The sequence below is a fragment of the Takifugu rubripes genome, chromosome 12, assembly GCF_901000725.2.
Source record: "Takifugu rubripes chromosome 12, fTakRub1.2, whole genome shotgun sequence".
In the NCBI taxonomy this organism is placed as follows: Eukaryota; Metazoa; Chordata; class Actinopteri; order Tetraodontiformes; family Tetraodontidae; genus Takifugu; species Takifugu rubripes.
This window is the reverse complement of record NC_042296.1, coordinates 8,775,911-8,795,071: the sequence shown is the minus strand read 5'-3', so window position 1 is coordinate 8,795,071 and position 19,161 is coordinate 8,775,911. Positions and strand designations below refer to the sequence as shown.

The following is a 19,161-nucleotide window of genomic DNA, read 5'->3' as shown; positions in this document are numbered from 1 at the left end:
AGCCCCCTCTCAAGTTTAAATGCTCGGCAGTGCCTGAAGCTAAGCCCCGCCCCCTCCCGCCAGGGCAGCTGATGATTGGTTGACACAGGACTGACCTTTCGTGGTCGTCTGTCCTCTGACAACAATGAGAGTCCGGGCTGAGTGGGTCCGTCCGGCGTCGTCACCCTCCCTACACTTCCCACCTAGCTTTGAACGTGACCAGCATCCTTTGGGGATGAAGAGCGACAAAACCAAACCGATGGTTCAATAGAAACAAATAAGTTTAGCTTTTTCACCAAAGACAGACGTGAGCGGACGGAGCTGGAATATCCATTTGGATCACTTGGATTTTTCTAATGATTGTGGATCAGAAGCTTTAAGTCAGGACTGAAGAGAAGAAATCAAAATGGAACCAAGAACCTTTGTGACGTGTTTGACAGTTTTCTTCAGTTTCAGTAAGTTTGACTGATTCCTAATGGATCCCAATGATCGGTATTTATAAGTTCTTGTTGTTGCTTTGACTTTTTCAGTGTTTAGATTCAGCTGATTGAAAATCAGGTTGATTTTTCCACCAGCAGAACATTTAATATAAATTCTGGGGCATAAAACGACTCTGATATTAAATCAACAACTGCTCTGTGCTCCTGATGCTGTTTATTTAAACGCCGTCTTTCTGCAGCCTCGTCAAATGTGAAATAATGCTTCACATTTGGTAAAGTCACCATTATTGATCAGCGGGCCTGTGGCACCAGTGCTACCAGTACCAGCATTGGGGAACCCAAAAGCAGAACCTGGCTGTAGGTTCTGAAAGGGGAACTTTTCTGTGTCCGTTTCTGTCGTCTGGGGGAAAAAACGATGAGTGAAGATTTGATCTCCTGTTTCAGACTTTCCATGATTTCTGTCAGAAATGACAACAAAAGAGGTTTGCATGAGAATGGGGGCCGTGCAGATGCTGGAAGGGGGGGGGGGGGGTTAGAGTCACTGACCTCTGACCTTTAGGAGGGGGAGGGTTCTGGGTTATCCTGGTCAGAGGATGGGGGCTGCTGAAGGACCCGTTTTCAGTGACCTGACCCTCACACTCTCATCTCCATAACACCCCCACCCCACCTCCATACCCAGATTGAGACCTTTTTAAGATGAGGAGCAGGTTGTACCCCCCCTTCCCCCCCATCTGCACATGACCGTGTCCTCCCCATCAGGCCTTCTCAGACTCGTGGGTTGACACCAAGGGAACAAAGACCCTGCGGTGGGTCTTGTTTCTGACACCCTCACAGAAAAGGAGCTAACATCTTTATATGTGAGGGGCTTTAGCTAATGCTAATGCTAGCTGGTATGAACATTTCCTGGGGCTGAGGGGAGATCAAACACAGAAAACAAGCTCACATTAAACATTCCATCTTGGAAAATTAATCCAAAAGTTGTGGGAAAGTACAAAAAAACTGAATCTTAATTTGATATTATGATACAAATATTTTTGTGAAACACCAAAAACAAAATGCAATTTTTGATATACAGGATTAAAACCTGAATTAACAGGGGTAAAAAAAAATCTAATTTAAAGAAATTAGATTACTATGACTAAATAATCAATATTTATCATCAAAAAGGAATGAACTTATCTGTTCTTACACAAAAAGAGCACAAAGTCTAAAATATCTGAAACACTTTTAATGGCTAAAAGCATCAAACTGATAAACAATTAGGAGCGAGAATCTGAGTTGATACAAATTAACCTTTTAAAACAAGACAATAAATCAACATGTTTCTCAAGTGAAGATGGACAAAAGCTCTGAGGTGAAGTTCAGGGAAGACGAGCTCAGTCTGGACCCCCACCCCCACCTCCACATCCATCCTCCTTACATCTGGCTCTCTCATGACCCCAGAGGAACTCTGGGAGAAGCAACAACCCCCCCCCCCCAACTACCAATCTGCTCCCCAAAAGAATCTCATGACGTTATCAGTGTATTGAGCTAAAGCTGCGACCTGCATCGCCCATGATGAAGAACAAACAGAAAAAAGGTACCTAAAGATTCAAAGTGGCACGAAAAGCCCCCTAACCAGTTAAAACCAGTTAGTGTAAACTGGTTAAACAGTGAAAGCAGCAGAATCCATCTGTTTCTATCAGGACGGTTTGTGCTCATCAGGGGGCTCAAGCTGTCTGTAGTTTTCTATCAATCCAGCTTTGACCTGTTTCAAAAGGGGACAGATGCTCAAGTTTTCCTGGGGAGACTGGTTACCTGAAAAGGTGACGATTGACAGGTGATTGAGGGTGTGTTAGCATGTAGCAGCACCGATCTGCTAAAGGGGCTTGTGTTTTAGAAATCGGATCAAAGATGGCCGATTTCTAATGTTCAGGCTACAGCATCGGTCGGTGGATCTTTTTGTTCCTCTTCAAGAATGTAAGAGGAAAAGGGCCCAGTCTGGTCCAAAAGTGGTCTGAACTTCATGTATCAGGAACCCTCAGTCTGGTATTTCAGAGCCAAAGTCAAGTTCAGCGGTTGTTGTCCCCGTTTGATGGTCTGGCCTGAAGAACCAGCTCTGCTCCCCTGAGCCGAGGCGAGGGTGAGGAGACTCTGAGGAGACGGGCTGCAGGTTCAAGTGCAACTGTGCATTGTTCCTGCTCCACAGCTGGGGTGAAGACGGCTGCTCCAAAGGTTCAAGGCTGTTTGCATACAGCAGAATAGACGGGGAGATGGCAGTGTCACCGGGGTCACCGAGGAGAGGGACGAGGGCACGGCGGAGAGCTCCCATGTCATGGGAAAGTCACCTCGGAGATGGAGCTGAAAAGATGCGGGGGGGGGGGAGAAGGGGCAGATGGTGGCCTGGAGTGCCTGACGGGGTTTTAACAGGGGTTGCTGTGGCTCGGGTGCAAATAAGCATATTCACAATACGATTGTCACAACTGGCCTCTTGAATCAGTGGAGGCGCTCCTAAACTTGACCTCCACCATCCCCACCCCCCCGCGGTATTGTTGTTGCCCCTTCTGTGTCGATTCAGCCCCATTGCAATCACCCACAGGAACCAAAGGAACATCCATCAATTCAGCTGTGTGTGTGCGTGGGGGTGTTTGTGGCCATGCTACTTAGTAAGGACCAGGTTTAACTAGCAAAGTGAGGACATTAACAGTGAGTTCACACCGTCGGTACTCTACACTGGTCCGTGGACCACTTCGAGGTTGAGGACCTAATTTGGCTGAGAGGTGTCGTACAGAGTTATTAAAATGTTTTTGGAAAATTAAACGATAACGATGAGAAATGGCCAACTTGTTCCAGTAAAAAATAAAATGGAGTTCACCCTCATTCATCACATTTGAGCATTTCACATCATCTGGTCGTCCAGGTTCTGAAGATCTCACATTCTTCTGAACGTTTCAGCAGCGTTTCGTCTGGCTGCCTCCAACCAACTCGGGAACAAAAGCTCCTGTGTTCGCTGTGATAATCAGCCATTTTGTGCGTCATTGCTATGACTACCACTTACATTGTGGTGGGGCTGATTATGGTACCGGTGCTATCTTGTAGTTAAAAAGTGACCCAAAGAGAGTATGGAGAGGGTAAAGGTACTCCCAATGGAAAGTCACCATTTTCCATGTCCTAACAGCTTCTCAGGTGTTGAAAGGTTCTGTTTTAAGATGGAGTTGGCCTAGATTAGGGTCACGGTGGTTAGAATCACTCCAATGTTCTCCTGTCTCTCCTTGTTCCTCAGGTGGATGTCTGGCCTCAGAGTTGTCCTTCCTCCTGGAGCCCAGTGATGTCATCGCTGTGAGAGAACGTCAGCTCATGCTGGACTGTCGGGTCCAGGGCGAGGAACCCATCATGATCACGTGGCGTAGGAATGGGGTCCCTTTACCCACCAGCCCACGAGTTCAGGTGCTGACAAATGGCACGCTGTTAATCCAGAGCTTCCAAAAACGCAAAGACGGGAATGACGGCGACATCGGTGAATACGACTGCGCCGCTCAAAATCGCTACGGCATGCTGGTCAGTCGAAAGGCCAAAGTCCTTCTGGCATGTAAGTACAAGAACACGTAGCGAGGACAGAAACCCTTTACTATCGTCACAAATACAACAGAATATTGCCCAGAGTTTGTAGGTGTCCCAGGCAGTGGTGGGTGCTGGGTCACATGACAGTGGGGGCAACAGTTCAAAAAGGTGGTGACCAGGATGGGAGGGGTCTCCAAGGTTGCTGTGGACTCTCCTGAGACAGATGTCCTACCAAGGCGGTTAGAGGTCAACCAGTAGGTGTTTGGGCCGTGTTAATGAGCCTCTACAGCTCCTTCCTCTCCGCTGATGTGCAGCTAGCAAGCTAGCTAGCTGTTGCTCAGCACTGAGTCCACAGGGCAAAGGTAGAAGGACACTGATAGTTCCTCAACTGTAGGATAAATAGATCTTGTCTCTACCCCTTCATCCACGAGACTTATGGCTTTGTTAGGGGTCTTCAACACAATAAGTTGCCATGGAGATGATCTCTGGATTGCAGGTCTGTCCTCGCAGGGTAATACACTGTTATTGATTATTGTTGGCTGTCTGAGCTCTCTTGCTCTGTGTGCATGTGCATGTGTGCATGCTTTGTGTGTTTGAACGAGGTCCATAAAGCTGCAGCGTCAGTATTTTCAAAGACCTGGTTAAAAGTTCCCTCAGAGTTCTTGGTGGTTCTGCAGCTCACAGCAGGTCTCCACTGGGTCTCTGGACTTTCTTGCAGCTTTTCTCTGGTTCATCATTTCCACCAGTGAAAATCCTCTTTGTTCCTCAGCTCTTCCCAAGTTCCACACCCACCCAACATCCATGAGTGTGGACGAGGGCGGCGTCGCTCGCCTCCAGTGCCAGATCAATGGAATTCCAGAGGCCAACATCAGCTGGGAGAGGAACCGAGTGTCTCTGAACACCACTGACAGCAGGTACGATGTGGCAGTGACCAGGTCAGGATAGAGGAATGGTTAATCCTAGGGTCAGGGTTAGGTAACCCTGTCCACACCACATTTCTGAAACAGCCACCAGAAGGAGTGGTGATTTGTATCTGACTGTGTTCACCATGTCACAAAGATTCTGACCTCTGACCTGCCTGTCCAGATACACTCTTCTGCCAAACGGAGTTCTCCAGGTGACGGGCGTCAGACGGGTGGATGCTGGGATTTTCCGTTGTGTCGCCAGCAACATAGCAAACACGCGATTCAGCCACGAGGCGGTGCTCAACGTCACAGGTAAATGCGTGGGTCTGTAACCACGGCGACACTACACAATGTTTTGATGCTTACAAGAACTGTTGTGGGAAGGAGGCCCCCCCACCCCCCCACCCCCCCCCCCATTCTGGTGTCTTTATTTTGTGCTCTCATCTAAATGTTTGTTTTCTGTCTGTCTGTAGGTGGCGCTCCCAGAATCTACAAAGAACCCGTCATCCTTTCTGGACCCCAGAATCTGACCATCAACGTACACCAGACGGCCATCTTGGAGTGTATTGCCACAGGAAACCCGAGGCCCATTGTGTCCTGGAGCAGGCTAGGTGACGCAGCAAAATGCTAAGCCTACGTAGCTGTCAGCGACCTGGTCTTTGCTATGCTAATCAGTGGGTTGTCTCTGGCTGCCATCAGATGGACGATCCATCGGAGTGGAGGGAATCCAGGTTCTCGGGACAGGAAATCTGATGATCTCAGATGTTTCCCTTCAACACTCCGGGGTGTATGTTTGTGCCGCCAATCGTCCCGGGACCAGAATGAGGCGTACGGCGGTTGGACGACTCGTGGTACAAGGTGAATCACGTTAAGCTCACATATTCAGAAGTACTTTCTGACACAAGTTTCTCTTTTTTTATCACAATTCTTACCTGGGTCAGTTGGTTTATAACTGGATGTCGGCTCAGTTAGCATCTCTGGCTCCTGACAGCATTAAAAACAACAGCAGAGATGAACACACGAACACGTGTTCATGCTCATGTGAGCATGAAGGATGTTTTTGTGGTGATGTTGAGATGTTGGTGACACCTTGGCCTTGATGGGATCTGTTACTGGACAATACTGGTCTGGCTGCTGTGGAGCCATTTTGCCATCTGTTTCTATGGTAACAATAGGAACACACAAAAATACTTTGAAACATTTTGTAGGTTTTTGGTAATTTTAGTAATCTTTAAGTAAAGTTTTAATGAGCAACAGTTTAAAATCATTAATTAATTGATTTGTTTGAGATTAGTGTGAAGACGAGGATGACGATGGGTTCAAGTTGAGATTTTGAAGATTAGCAGGACCCCACAAAAGAGAAACGGCAGAGGAGCACATGTGTTGGGTGAAATTGGCCCTGACCTTTGACCCTGACCCCAGCAGAAGGATTTAGGCCTGTGAGAATAGTGTCAGGACCGAAGACGGACAGATTCCCATTAGAGGGACAGACACAACAGGATGATGACCAGCAACAGAAAGGGGCGTTAAATAGTCCCGCCCCCTTTTTTCAGTTGGACATGAGTGACAGCTGCGGTCTGCAGAGCTCACAGGCTCACACACACACGCATGCACACACACTCTCTCACACACACACACATCCCTTCTTTCTCAGTATAAGATGCACATATGGACAGTTTCGTTTTTACACATCGATCATTTTTACACTATAAAAAATATACTTCTATTTTACTCTCTCAAAACACACGTTAATTGTGACATGAATATTCTGAAATCATTAATTGAATGAGAGACTCTTTAGCATGATGGCAAAGTGGTAATTATGATAACAGAGTGATAAAAAGGATATCACCCATCTTTATTAACACTTATTTTTGGTGTCACCGTCTACAACATAAAGTAACACTTTTTAATATTCCTTTCAATATTTTGGAACTTATAGTTTCGATTTATTTATTATGTTTTACTAAAATGTTTTTTCCTCCTTATTTTCTGACTGAAACCTCTTGTTCAACGGTTTCATCTCTGTAGCCCCACCGGAGTTTATTCAGTGGCCGCAGTCAGTGTCCAAACCAGCAGGGGGCAGTGCTGTGTTCACCTGCGTGGCCCAAGGGGTCCCAGAGCCGCATCTGGTCTGGCTGAAGAACGGCAAAGTACTGATGCCTGGACACAACGTCAGACTGACCAACAACAACAGGTACAAGGTGTTACAAGAGAATGAGTTCATAAACTCAGACACAACATAACCTCCCCACTCCCGATTTTTTGTGTAGCACTCTGGTTCTGACCCGTATCAGCTCAGAGGATGAAGCTATCTATCAGTGCATTGCGGAGAACAGTGCCGGTACTAACCAGGCTAGCGCTCGTCTGGCCGTCGCCATGGTTAAAGACCTGCCGGCGGCCCCTGAGGGGCTCACAGCCACCCCTCTGTCCACCAACACCCTGCACATCTCCTGGAGGGAACCACCCCCCAACGTCACTGACGGCATCATCGGATACGTCCTGCACATCCGCAAGATAGGAGGTTGGTGTCACTGCACACACACACACACACACACATATGCAGAAACATTTTCACAAATGCACTAAACTCTGTATGTGTGTGTGTGTGTGTGTGTGTGTGACTCAGAGCCAGACAGTTTAGAGCTGCAGGAAGCCATAAGTAAAGGCTCTTTCCAACACGACGTGAACAACCTTGAGGAAGGAACCACCTACCTGCTCTACCTGAAGGCCTACTCTCCTCTGGGAGCCAGCCAGCAGTCTCACACTGTGGTGTCCACGACACTGGGGGGCGGTAATGTCTCCAATCCTACCTGATCAACTCATCACATCATGACAGATGAAACTCATTATAGAACATGTTGGTGACAATCAGAGCTCAGACCTTCATTGCCATAGAAATGGTGTAGGTAGCTGAAATTACAGTTAGCTTTAATCACCATCACCATCATCATCACCGTTATCATCATCATCGTTATCATCATCATCGTCACCGTCATCGCCACCACCGTCATCATCACCATTATCATCATCACCCTCATCTTCGTCATCACCACCATCGTCATCATCATCACCGTTATCATCATCATCGTCACCGTCATCGTCATCACCGTCATCATCACCATGATCCTCATCACCCTCATCATCGTCATCACCACCATCGTCATCATCACCACCACCATCATCATCAGGTTATCATCGTCATCACTGTCATCATCACCATTATCATCATCACCTTCATCTTCATTATCACCACCATCGTCATCATCGTCACCACCATCATCACCATCATCGCCACCGTCATCATCACCATGATCATCATCACCCTCATCATCACGTCATCATCGTAATCAGTTACATCATCACCATCATAATCTTCATCATCGTCATCAGCCTCATCGTCATCACCACCATCTTCATCACATCATCACCGTCATCATCACCACCATTATTGCCATTACCCTCATCATCTTCACCACGTCAGCATAGTAATCATCGTCATCTTCACAGTCATCTTCACCATCATCATCACCATCATCATCACCACCACCATCATCACCGTCACCTTCATCATCATCACCACCATCGTTGATTTCTCTCGTGGTTTTCTTCATTCAGTTCCAGCTCCTCCCACCTTCTACATCAGGGTGTTGAACTCCACCAGTGTGCAGGTTGTTTGGGAGCTTCCAAGTAAAGCAGGGAAGGCTGAAGGCTTCAGACTGTCGTACCGCAGGGTCCCCCACACCATCTTCCAGGGACCAATCCAGCTGCCCTTTCATGTCAATGCCTACACCATCACCAATCTAGGTGAGTGTGTGTGTGTGTGTGTGTGTGTGTGTGTGTGTGTGTGTGTGTGTGTGTGTGACCTTAACCGTGATGACCTTTAACATGCAAGGCCAAACCTAATAGAGCTTTAGTGTTACCACAACAACCAATATGTAGAGCCTGTCAATCATCTCTTCATACCTGTCCTCTGTAGTTTACATTTGAGCAAATAATTATCTGAACGTGTCGGTCAGTCATTTCACAGGGTTCGTTCATACGTGTCGCGTCTCCCGTTACCATTTCATCATATTTCTGCATGCGTGTTCTTGTTTAGAAGCTGCTGCTGTATATGAGATGAAACTGGTAGCCTTTAATGGAAATGGAGAGAGTGACTGTTCCAAGAGACTGGTGTCACTGGGAGAGGGTGCCACAAGCAACAGGAATGATGGTAGGTAAACTGTCATGGAGTCACCGTGTTTGGTTCAGGAATCAGGATTACAACACGTCAGCGAAGGCACATCACAAACCCACAGATCTTGCTTTGATCTGAATGCTTTTGATGTCAGGAGAAAAACGGGCGTGTCAATGCAGTGACGAGGAGGCGTCGCTGGGCAGCGTCGTCATCGGCATCCACATCGGCACAGCCTGCATCATCTTCTGTGTACTCTTCCTGGTTTTTGGATACCGGCACAGGTGAGCACGCCTTTTCACCTCTTTTCACCTAAACAGCTACGTGAATCCATCCTGATATTCCAATGTTTTTGAAGCCTTTTTTGCAGTAAAGGGTCTCAGGGCAGCTGGTCTGTACCAAGAAACGGAGCAGGTCACGATGGCGTCAAGGACAGAGTGAAGCACCTGCGAGTGGAGCCCTCGCTGCAGGTACAGACACAAATGCGTATAATTGAGATGATTTGAACTCGTGATCCACCTGATTCCACATTCATCCCTACAGTTGTTCAGAATGATCCCATACCAGAGCTGATTCTGATCTTCTCTCTGTGTTGTTGTGCAAACCTTCCCATGTTCAGGAGGTCTACCCATCACAGTGTCAGGTGATCATCGAGCACTCTTCAAGTTCACCGGGCCAAGGCACTGGCTAACACTGGTCCATAATAAACACAGCCCCTTCTCCCCCTCCAACACTGTGCCTAACCCACTCAGCCAGATCATTGGTTGTTACAGATTGATAGCCCCTCCCAGTTTTTGCCCAACCCTCCCTACCCTTGATCCCAACTACAACCAAAGCTTTCCTCCCTGATCATGTGATTGATAGCAGCACTAGTTCTGAGGAGTCTTTTTATTACCTAGTTTTCTCAGGGCTCCTCAGATAAGCTGACGAATATGGATATGCCGCATGGTCTGATGACCCAGATGAATTCCTCATCTCAACCCTTGTCCTAACTCTCTTAGCTTCTCTGTGACAAACCTCTGAACGTTGCCTTCAGTGTTGCTGCAACAACAAAAACCTAGCGGCCTTTGCAAACGCCTTATAGATACAAGAATCTCATGAGAAATTTAGAGGAATGGTGTGAAGAGACTCTCTTCACTCGGCTCTTCAAATGCTGCACAAGTCCAAAGAAAACTACCTCAGTCTGACGAGAACGTCTGAGCCATGTTCAACCATGAGACCAAAAATCTTCCCTCCACTGGGCTGTGTCCCCAACCTGTGCCAATGCCAGTAGACCGTGCCTGCCACTTACCTGTCCAGAGTGCTGATGGATGATGACCACGGAGAGCCTGAAGCAAAGCCCATTTCGGATGTGGCATTCCACCAGTGAGACTGAGCTCCCCTGACCCTCTCCTGCAGTGAGCATATACGTCACATCAGTGTTGAGTCTTCCAGATCGGCTCCCACTTCCTCACCACGAACCAATGAACCAAACTACATACGTCTTCATCGTGACAGAATACCAAAGGTCTCACATGTAATTGCTCTTGAAAATATGGAGCTGATATGGAGAGTACGATGTTGTGACTTCTAACCCTTTTACAAAGTGGAAGAATTCAGCTAGCACCCAACAGGATCTTTGACAGAAGCACCCGAGATACACAAGAGGAACCAAAAATGAAGTCATTCTATTAAGCTGGCTCTCCAGAAGCCAAAAGGGTCATCCCAGAAGCTTGTGGATGCCACGTTAGCGGCCCAAAACAGGTGAGACTTCTGTGAATCTGTGGAGGAGATTCAGGCTTCACCACATCAGCCAAGTCCAAAAAGTTCTTCTGAAAACCAAGCTGATCGATGGCCAAAGATATCAACATTTTACAGTTTATTACTTATTTTCCATCTTTGGCTTTAGGGTTGCTCCTGCCATAAACGTGCTTCGCCTGCCTGAAAAATGCTTTAACTGAACCAAAACCAAAAAGTACTTTTGATTTGATTTATATCCATTTCACACTTAAATAGTGTTTCTGTTCTTTTGTTTGGGGTCAATACAGGTGAGACACACCAGCATGGACTTGTAGTTTGTTGAGTTTAACATTTAACTTTTTAAGATAACCAAAAGAAGATGTCAGATATTTTTAATGTAAATATTAAAAGGGAGAATTTCTGAAGTAGATAATTTTTGCTAAATACCTCTATATATAATACACCCACTGATTTCCAACACACAAACCTTTTATAAGTCTTTACAAGCAAACCAGGATGAGCTCACAGTCAAGTTGGTGAACCATGGATCTACATTCAAGCATGGATTTGTCCTGTCTGTGATAAACACACAACTATTAAAAGATAGAACCAGATAGAACCTTTAACTGTGATGCTACAGGAATAGGACAGCCTGGAGGCATCCATTGCTGTTTTAGCTTTAGTGAGTACAAAAACACATTTAAAGAATTAATGTTGGCTTGACCAGGTGACTTTGTGTCAGTGGCACCGATTAACATTTAAAAATCTGAGATCCATGTTGGTGTCAAAGTGACCAGAATAAAAGTGTTTGTGGAGGCTCCATGTCAACATGTAACAACGACATAGTTCCTCTTAATATAACTGTGTTCAGCCCACCTTGTCAGAGACTCAAAGGTTTGTGTGTTGAGGTCCCAACGGTCCAATACTGTGAGCGTCAGAGTTGGCCCTTCCTCAGTAATGGAAGCTCAAAGATGAGCAGCTGCCTTTTTTCAACCGAACGCTGTTAAACCAAAAACTTCTGATTCTGTTGTAGTCAGTAGAAGTTCCACTAGTTTCCAATGGAATGCTGCTGGAACACAAGCTGCCAAATGGCTCATATGTGTGTTTATTACTGTTGTTATTACATGAGTTATGACCATTGAATTCTCTCATCCAAATGACTTTGTTAGTGTGCGTATGATGTGAGACGTTCAGAGAGGTTTTAAGATGGACCTCATGTTGTGCCACAGCTAGAAGGAAAAACCAACAAAAACCTAGAAATATAGGAAGTAGAAGTGCTAGAACCAATGAGAAGAGGCTTTAACGTTAATAAGGATTCTATAAGTGCTTTTGTGTTGGAAGCTTTAAATGCTGCGACTGTGGTCCAGTCAGCTGAAGTCTGGAGGAGTGTGCAGAGAGCAAGCTGTGCAACCCACACACACACACACATACGTGCACACACATACATATGTGACACCACACATGCATACACACACGTGAGACCCCACAAACATTTGACACCCCCCACACACACACATACATGTGACACCCTCCCACACACACACACGATACTCCACACACACACGTGACCCCACCAGACACACACACACACGACACCCCCCACACACACGCGATAGGAAGGAAATGAGTTCCATTAACTCCACTTTACAGCAGTTACAGGTGATGAGACTACCTGTTGTTACCTGTAATTAGGTGCATCTGTTGTGTGAACAACTACGTTGATATTTTAGGTTTATTTATTTCGGCATTCGTTCTTTGTCATGATTAAATATTACAATATTGCATATTTTTCTAACTGAATGTTGGAATGAAGTTTCCTTTCTTGACCTCTGCAGCTCTGATTTTGACTCCACCAAATAAAGACATTTTTCTGAATGAACAGGTCTTCAGGCTGGTTAATAATTCATCTTCTACATAAACATGGTGATGCTTCCACCCTCCACACCCATTCACCATCCTCTTCATCACCTTTGTTGGGTGAATTAATCAAACAAAACAGAAACAAAATCCTGATCAACATATGTATATTTATTAAAATGAGGGTTTCAACGCCACCACTGCATGTGCTTATATCTGTGTAATTACATACATATTACACACACTAAATATTAACCATAGAATTTGATCAACAAACTCTTTTCTGTCACAATCAACAACCAGGCAAAGGACAAGTAGTTCTTTTTTTAACCATCATGTAAAAGAAGGTTAACTTACTGGTCTCATAAGACCAGTTCAGACCAGTGAGAAGTGTCACCAGTAAGTTTAATCAATACACTGATCAAAGATGCACAACATGATTCAGTTCCTGAAGGGTTAAAGCATATATTTACATCTTCCTCCGTGAGTTATCTTTACATCCTCACTCCAGAATGATGGAATTTATCCGGTACATTTTTCAGCTGTGGCCCCTGATCAAGGGTCCTGATCAAGGGTCCTGATCTTGGGTCCTGATCAAGGGTCCTGATCAAGGGTCCTAATTGAGGCCATCAATGGAGTCTGGGTGTTGACGATGATGCTGTGTCTTTTGCTTGGTTTTCTCGGATGAATTTGAACTGTGGGCAGTTGTAGCTCAGTCTGTTGGGCTGAGAAGCAGAGCTTTCTTGGTTTAAGCCAGAACTCCTTCAGAGCACGGGCAAGGTGACCTTGAGGAAGATACTTAACCCACAAATGCTCACATAGGGCCCTGTGACCCTTAAAGGGAGGATGCGGTCAACAAACAAATTTGAAATGTGTGGATCTCATTTGTCTCCACCTGTCCTGAACTACAATACCTTTATTTCCTCCTCATCAGATAAAGAAATAGATCTGACAGGAAAATGCAGATGTTCATAACAAACTGTGGAGACAATGATCCAAAGCTAAGCTAAAATCTTAGCCTGCGTTCCCACTCTGCTGGTTCGAGCTCAGGTCTGACTCCATCTCCATGGCAGCTCCACCAACTGGAGCGGACAAACGATCCACCGAGCGCGGCGAGGCATCGGCCGCCCTGTGCCCACAGCAGCACGCCATTACATCAGCCAGATCAGCCCGAAAGGATGGTGTGTAGAACCCGTAGATGATTGGGTCGCAGCACGTGTTCAAGTTTCCAAACACAAATAGCATGTGGTGAACGTACTCTGGCGTGTGCTGGATCATAGCGGGGTGAAACCAGTACCAGATCCCCAGCAGGTAATACGGGGTCCAACAGATGACAAATGAGCTAACAATCACCACAGACATCTTGAGGGTCTTCATCCGGGCTTTAGGGATAACGTCTCTTCCGCTGCGTCTCAGGCAGTTTTCATTATCTGCACAAAACAAAGAAAATTCAGCTCAAGATCGCCATGGAGCCATTTGTTTCACAACAAATGTTCATAGTCAGCATTTATCCTGTAGCTTCTGAAGGTTAAAACTCCCATATTTAGCTGTAGTCTTTATTAGCTTAGTTAACATTGGGGCTAAAACCACCTGGCTCAATGAAGTCAGCCTCTGATATTTAACAGAAATAAGCTTCTACAGCCTTCTACAGCCATTCCTGTTGTCAAGGTTACCGGTACAACTCTCTGGAAGTGGGAGATTGTTGTATGGTTGCTCCAGACTGCCGATGAACATTGCAGTTTCTGTTCTGTGATACAGGTGACTCACACACCTTTGTTCTTGTGGATCTGCCCATTGATCTTGGTAAAGATGCGGGTGTAGCAGAAAATCATGACAAGCAGCGGGAAGACGTACAGCGTGACAAAGTGAAACATGTTGTATGTTGTCTCCTGCCACAGATACAGGAAACTTCCATGGGTCACACACTGAGTGAAGTCCACTCCTTCAGCTTTAATGGCCCGAAAGATGAACAGCTGAGGATGAAGAGAGCCAGAAATGAAGGATGACTGATGCGGTCACAGTTAAACAGCAGTGCTCACATGTTATATTACGTAATAAAACGTAATAAAAACCAAAGAACACACACAGGTTCTTTGACTGGAGCATTAAAGACATTTTAATGCATCTCAGAATCAAGTTCATATGGCAGAAATATGTAAATTAAAGTTGTCTACGAGGGACGAGGAAGAATCTTCGTGATTCCATAACTCATACTTATGGATCAAAGAAGAAAACTGCACAGGAATACACACAACCACCACAAGAATGGATGAGCAACATCATATCTGTCCAAGATCTCCTGTTAATGTAGGGATCCAATCTGGCACCTTGATTACCCATAAATCCTCATTCTACTAGCAAAGTGAGGACATTTTGGCTGTTCCTCTCATTTCAAAAGACTGTTTGAGGGTTAAGATTTGGTTTTAATGTTAAAGTTTGCATTGGGTTATGGTTAGTTGTGATGTTAACGTTAGGAGCTGGGTTAAGATTTATCCCAATGAAAGTCCTCACAGAGATAGAAATACAGGGTGTGTGTGTGTGTGTATGTGTGTGTGTGTGTGTGTGTGTATGTGTGTGTGTGTGTGTGTGTGTGTGTGTGTGTGTGTGTGTGTGTGTGTGTGCGTGCCTGTCTGTCTGTGTGTGTGTTTCTGAGTCTTGTTTTGTTCGTGCCCAGCTGCATCATGGGAAAGATGTGTGTTCAAGATCACTAATGTTAGGTTGCTCACGGATCAGTTTGTGTCCTGCCAGAGGTTCAAGTCGTCTATCGCCTCCTTTTGTAGTCGTATCAGCCAATCAGTGACAGATCAGGCTGGCGGTGCTCCCTCCTTCAGCGGCACATTACATTGTGGATGGACCCGAAAACTGGAATGTGTTTGGATCTGGTAACTGGTATCATGTGCTTTCAAGCGTAGGAATTAAGCCTGACAGCTGAGAGCTCAGCTGGTCTAATGTTGGCTCTGTCAATCAGTAATGTTGATGGATGAATTATATACTATTTTATACAGGATGCAATTAAAAATGATTGTCGTAATTCATAGTTTTCACGTTTAATCTGGGTGGAGAGTGCCGCGTACCTGCGGAGACGCCAGCAGCATGCTCAGACTCCACGCCACTGCCAGCATGCGTCTGTTCCTCGTTCCAGCATCCAGAGAGTCCAGTGGATGGAGGATCGCCCGGTAGCGGTCCAGACTGACCACGACCAAGATGAAGGCCGCCGAGTGCATCGCAAACAGCTTAAGAAAACACATCAGCTTGCACATGATGTCGCCAGCGTACCACTGCACTGTAATGTTCCACACGGCGTCCAGCGGCATCACGATGAAGCTCATCATCAGGTCTGCTGCTGCCAGACTGGCGATGACTGGCCGCAGGTGAGCGCCAAGGCGGTAACCGCGGCCCCAAAACACGCTGATCAGGACCGCCGAGTTGCTCACTGCAGCAAACACAAAAAGCACCAAGGTGGTGGCAACGCGGCATTGTGCTGCCACAGAGAAGGATGGAACCTCCCACGATGGAGAAGACGGAGAAGGAGGGAGAAGAATGGACACATTTCTGGACATCCTGAAAACAAAGTGATGTCACAAAGTGGTGTCACACAAGGAACAGTGACGTCAACCAAGCAATAAGGCCAATGATTTAAAGAGAAATCAGCCAACAATCAACACTGTCAACATACTATCAAACATCATGCTACCAACAAACAATGTGCTGTCCAACAACATACTGTCAATTAACATCGTGCTGTCAACTAACAACGTTCATTATTTTATTACTTCATTCATCTTCCACAGATTAACACCTCTAACAGAAATACCTCCCTGTTTGATATTAGGTTTTTTTTGCAGTTTTTTTTTGTTTATTATCATATATTATCATATTTTGTAAATTATCATATATTATAATACAACCCACGGAAACTGTCGAGTGATGCCGGGGGAACCCGAGCAGTAGTTTGGCGCGCTTTTTGGAAACGCTACTACGCAATCTCGGCCCCGATGGGGCTACGGAGCATGCGCAGTAGTTTTTCTCAGCCCCGGAGGTCGAGCGTTTGTTGCGTCCATTGATAGAGCCACGCTTTAGAGCCGCCGGGCGGGCCGATGGCGCCCCCTGCCGGCTGTATTCATTCACGAGCCAATGCGTCAAAGCGCTGAATCCGGTTGGAGCTAAAATGAAGAACCGAACCTGCTTTGACGCAGTGTCGTGATTCTTCTTCCGACCTTCACCGATTTTCCTCCTTTTTTATCACTTGCTCACATCACGGGGGGGGGGGTATCACTTCCCCCGAAATCATCGACACATACACACGCACACGCTCACTAGATATCAGTTGATCACGCATCGATGCTGGGCAGATCCGCAGTGTCTTTACCTGGAGGGTCCGCAGGGGCTCCAGGACTCTTAGGCTTAAGGAAGAGATGAACACTCGGAATCATCCGCGTCCTGGAGACTTTGGTTTCCCGCTCGTCTGTCCTTCACCTGATCACCATCCATCCACAGGATCCATCCACAGGATCGATCAACCATAATGTGTTCGGATCAAACATCTGCCCTTCTCAAGACCATTTAGTCCATCGTGGATGAACCCGGAGCCGCAAGGAACACTGCTGATTGGTTAATTAGGGAGTATGACGTCAGAGCTGTTGTTGCAGAGGTGTGTGTGTGTGTGTGTGTGTGTGTGTGTGTGTGTGTGTGTGTGTGTGTGTGTGTGTGTGTGGGCGGTGGGGTGGGTAGTTAGGATAGTTACTGCAGCAGTAATAGTTTTAGATACTATAGATAGGAGAAAACCAGTCTCAGTAACTGTAAATGTTTAATAAAGCAAAACATCAGATAATAACGACGTATTAATGATTTACAGACGATCCAGTAAAATCAATAAAGGTCATTTAAATTACCTCATTATGTTCGTCTCACTCGTTAAATAAAATGATTAATCCTGGTTATTGACAAATACACATTTCGTAGCCTGGTTTCAAACCATCAATGACCAATAGATGGTGCCATCTCCATGGTAACCAACAGAAACCACAGCGCTGTATCTGCTGGTGTGTAATTCAGTAGTTATATTGCCCTATTATACTATTAGATATTAGATTGTAACTGTAACTGGCGTTCTGTGCTATGCATTACATGAACACTGTGGTCAACTGTAGTTTTTCTTGTCAAACTCAAACCACTCTTTAAAATATAAAGCTCCTTAGTTGTAATTTTTAGAAATATAACTATCAATACAACGACTTACTTGAGGAAAACAACCAAAATGAGAAATAAATTGTGCCCATATTTCTCCATCAGAGCATCAAACTGTCTGAAAATTTTAGAATTTGTTTTAAAAAAATGTATTGTAAAAATGTATTTTAAAAAAAACTATGCTTGTAAAATAAAATGAAATCACAGAAATAAAATAAGACTGATAATTATGTGGGTTTCCCCGCCAGTAAAAGCTGCCAGGTCAGGTTCTCCAACAGAAGCAGCAAAGCCAGCGGCTCAGTTTGAGATGATTGTTATAGAGGCAAGAACGTCTTCTTCTTCTTTATCTTTTTCGTCTACTTCTTCGGTAATACAAAGCTACATCATGTGGCTCTTCCTTGGCCTATTATCAACATTTACTGAAATTCTCATTAGGACCTTTCGGAGATGTTTGACTTCATTTGCAAACAAACAAACAAATAAACAGACAAACAAATAAAAAAAACCAAAGAAACGCTGTGCTGGATCCATATAACAGGCTGATGCTCAGTGGTTCCTCTCTAAGGTGCTCGTGATGGGGGTCAGGGCTCCGGCTCTCCTCCGCTTGTGAAGGAGGTAGAGGTGCTGAGAACCTGAACAGGATGTTTGCTGGTGTGCAGTTGTGGGTCAGGAGAGCGAAGAAGAGGGGCCCCATCACACTTCCTTGAGGGACCCCAGACACGGTATGCTGCAACACCAGCTGTTGGTAGCCCCTAATGAGGAACAGTGTACGTCACCGGGGAGTGACAACTTCTTTAGGACAACATTGAAGATGGCAATTTTGGTGTTGAGGAGCTGAAACTGCTGGGACAGTGATGGTCTTCAGGACTCGCACTCCATCGATACGTTTGTGATGAATTATCACCTGTAAACTCCACATTTCAACCGGTTTTCTGACAAACGTGTCACATTTTTGTAAGTGTTACGGATAATTCAAGCAAATATCTTTCAGATTACACTATATAACATTATTTTATTGAAACAACGGCACCGATATCGTTATCGATCCATGATGAAAGCATTTGCATAAGCGGGCATGGGGCACTGGGGGATTTTGGACAGTGACACGTGACCGTCCCCGTCATAAGCCGCAACAAACAATAACCATCTGGAACGTGTAAAGATGATCATCGGGAATTCGGAATTCATCCGGACGTTCGGGGTCTACGCGGTTAATTCAGTGTAAGCGAACAAATCGTTTCCTTTCGCCCCTGAGGAGTTAACATGGCTCCATCCAGACACAGACAACAACACTGACGGCAGCCAATCACGACGCCGCTTGTCTTCGCCGCGGAAATGAGCGTCCAATCAGGTACCAGCG

At 45.7% G+C, this 19,161-nt stretch overlaps 2 protein-coding genes and 1 long non-coding RNA gene across 3 annotated transcripts; 1 reads left to right on the top strand and 2 right to left on the bottom strand.

Annotated features, from left to right (window-relative positions):
- The first annotated feature begins 380 nt into the window (after positions 1-380).
- On the top strand, positions 381-12,632 carry LOC101075201 (immunoglobulin superfamily DCC subclass member 3). Its single transcript, XM_029844797.1, has 14 exons — positions 381-434; positions 3,682-3,987; positions 4,729-4,873; positions 5,046-5,176; positions 5,338-5,475; positions 5,564-5,722; positions 6,896-7,061; positions 7,138-7,388; positions 7,494-7,658; positions 8,483-8,671; positions 8,964-9,077; positions 9,196-9,322; positions 9,397-9,508; positions 9,658-12,632. The coding sequence occupies exons 1-14, from the start codon at positions 386-388 to the stop codon at positions 9,727-9,729; spliced, it is 2,124 nt and encodes a 707-aa protein (XP_029700657.1). The 5' UTR covers positions 381-385; the 3' UTR covers positions 9,730-12,632.
- On the bottom strand, positions 6,626-7,684 carry LOC115251683 (uncharacterized). Its single transcript, XR_003890206.1, has 3 exons — positions 7,580-7,684; positions 7,217-7,398; positions 6,626-7,044 (listed from the first exon to the last, which is right to left on the bottom strand). It is a non-coding gene; the product is annotated as an uncharacterized lncRNA (long non-coding RNA).
- A 132-nt stretch (positions 12,633-12,764) lies between the features above and the next one.
- On the bottom strand, positions 12,765-17,235 carry LOC101075421 (gonadotropin-releasing hormone II receptor-like). Its single transcript, XM_003977700.2, has 4 exons — positions 16,984-17,235; positions 15,689-16,175; positions 14,386-14,587; positions 12,765-14,044 (listed from the first exon to the last, which is right to left on the bottom strand). The coding sequence occupies exons 2-4, from the start codon at positions 16,172-16,174 to the stop codon at positions 13,629-13,631; spliced, it is 1,104 nt and encodes a 367-aa protein (XP_003977749.1). The 5' UTR covers position 16,175; positions 16,984-17,235; the 3' UTR covers positions 12,765-13,628.
- Between the last annotated feature and the right edge of the window lie 1,926 nt (positions 17,236-19,161).

Coding starts and splice junctions, on each gene's coding strand:
- LOC101075201 (XM_029844797.1), top strand. CDS start 386: ATGGAACCAAGAACCTTTGTGACGTGTTTGACAGTTTTCTTCAGTTTC. Junction 5,177..5,337: donor GGCGGTGCTCAACGTCACAG/GTAAATGCGTGG, acceptor GTCTGTCTGTAG/GTGGCGCTCCCAGAATCTAC. Junction 5,723..6,895: donor TGGACGACTCGTGGTACAAG/GTGAATCACGTT, acceptor TCATCTCTGTAG/CCCCACCGGAGTTTATTCAG.
- LOC101075421 (XM_003977700.2), bottom strand. CDS start 16,174: ATGTCCAGAAATGTGTCCATTCTTCTCCCTCCTTCTCCGTCTTCTCCA. Junction 14,588..15,688: donor TGCTGCTGGCGTCTCCGCAG/GTACGCGGCACT, acceptor CTTCATCCTCAG/CTGTTCATCTTTCGGGCCAT. Junction 14,045..14,385: donor GCAGATCCACAAGAACAAAG/GTGTGTGAGTCA, acceptor TGTTTTGTGCAG/ATAATGAAAACTGCCTGAGA.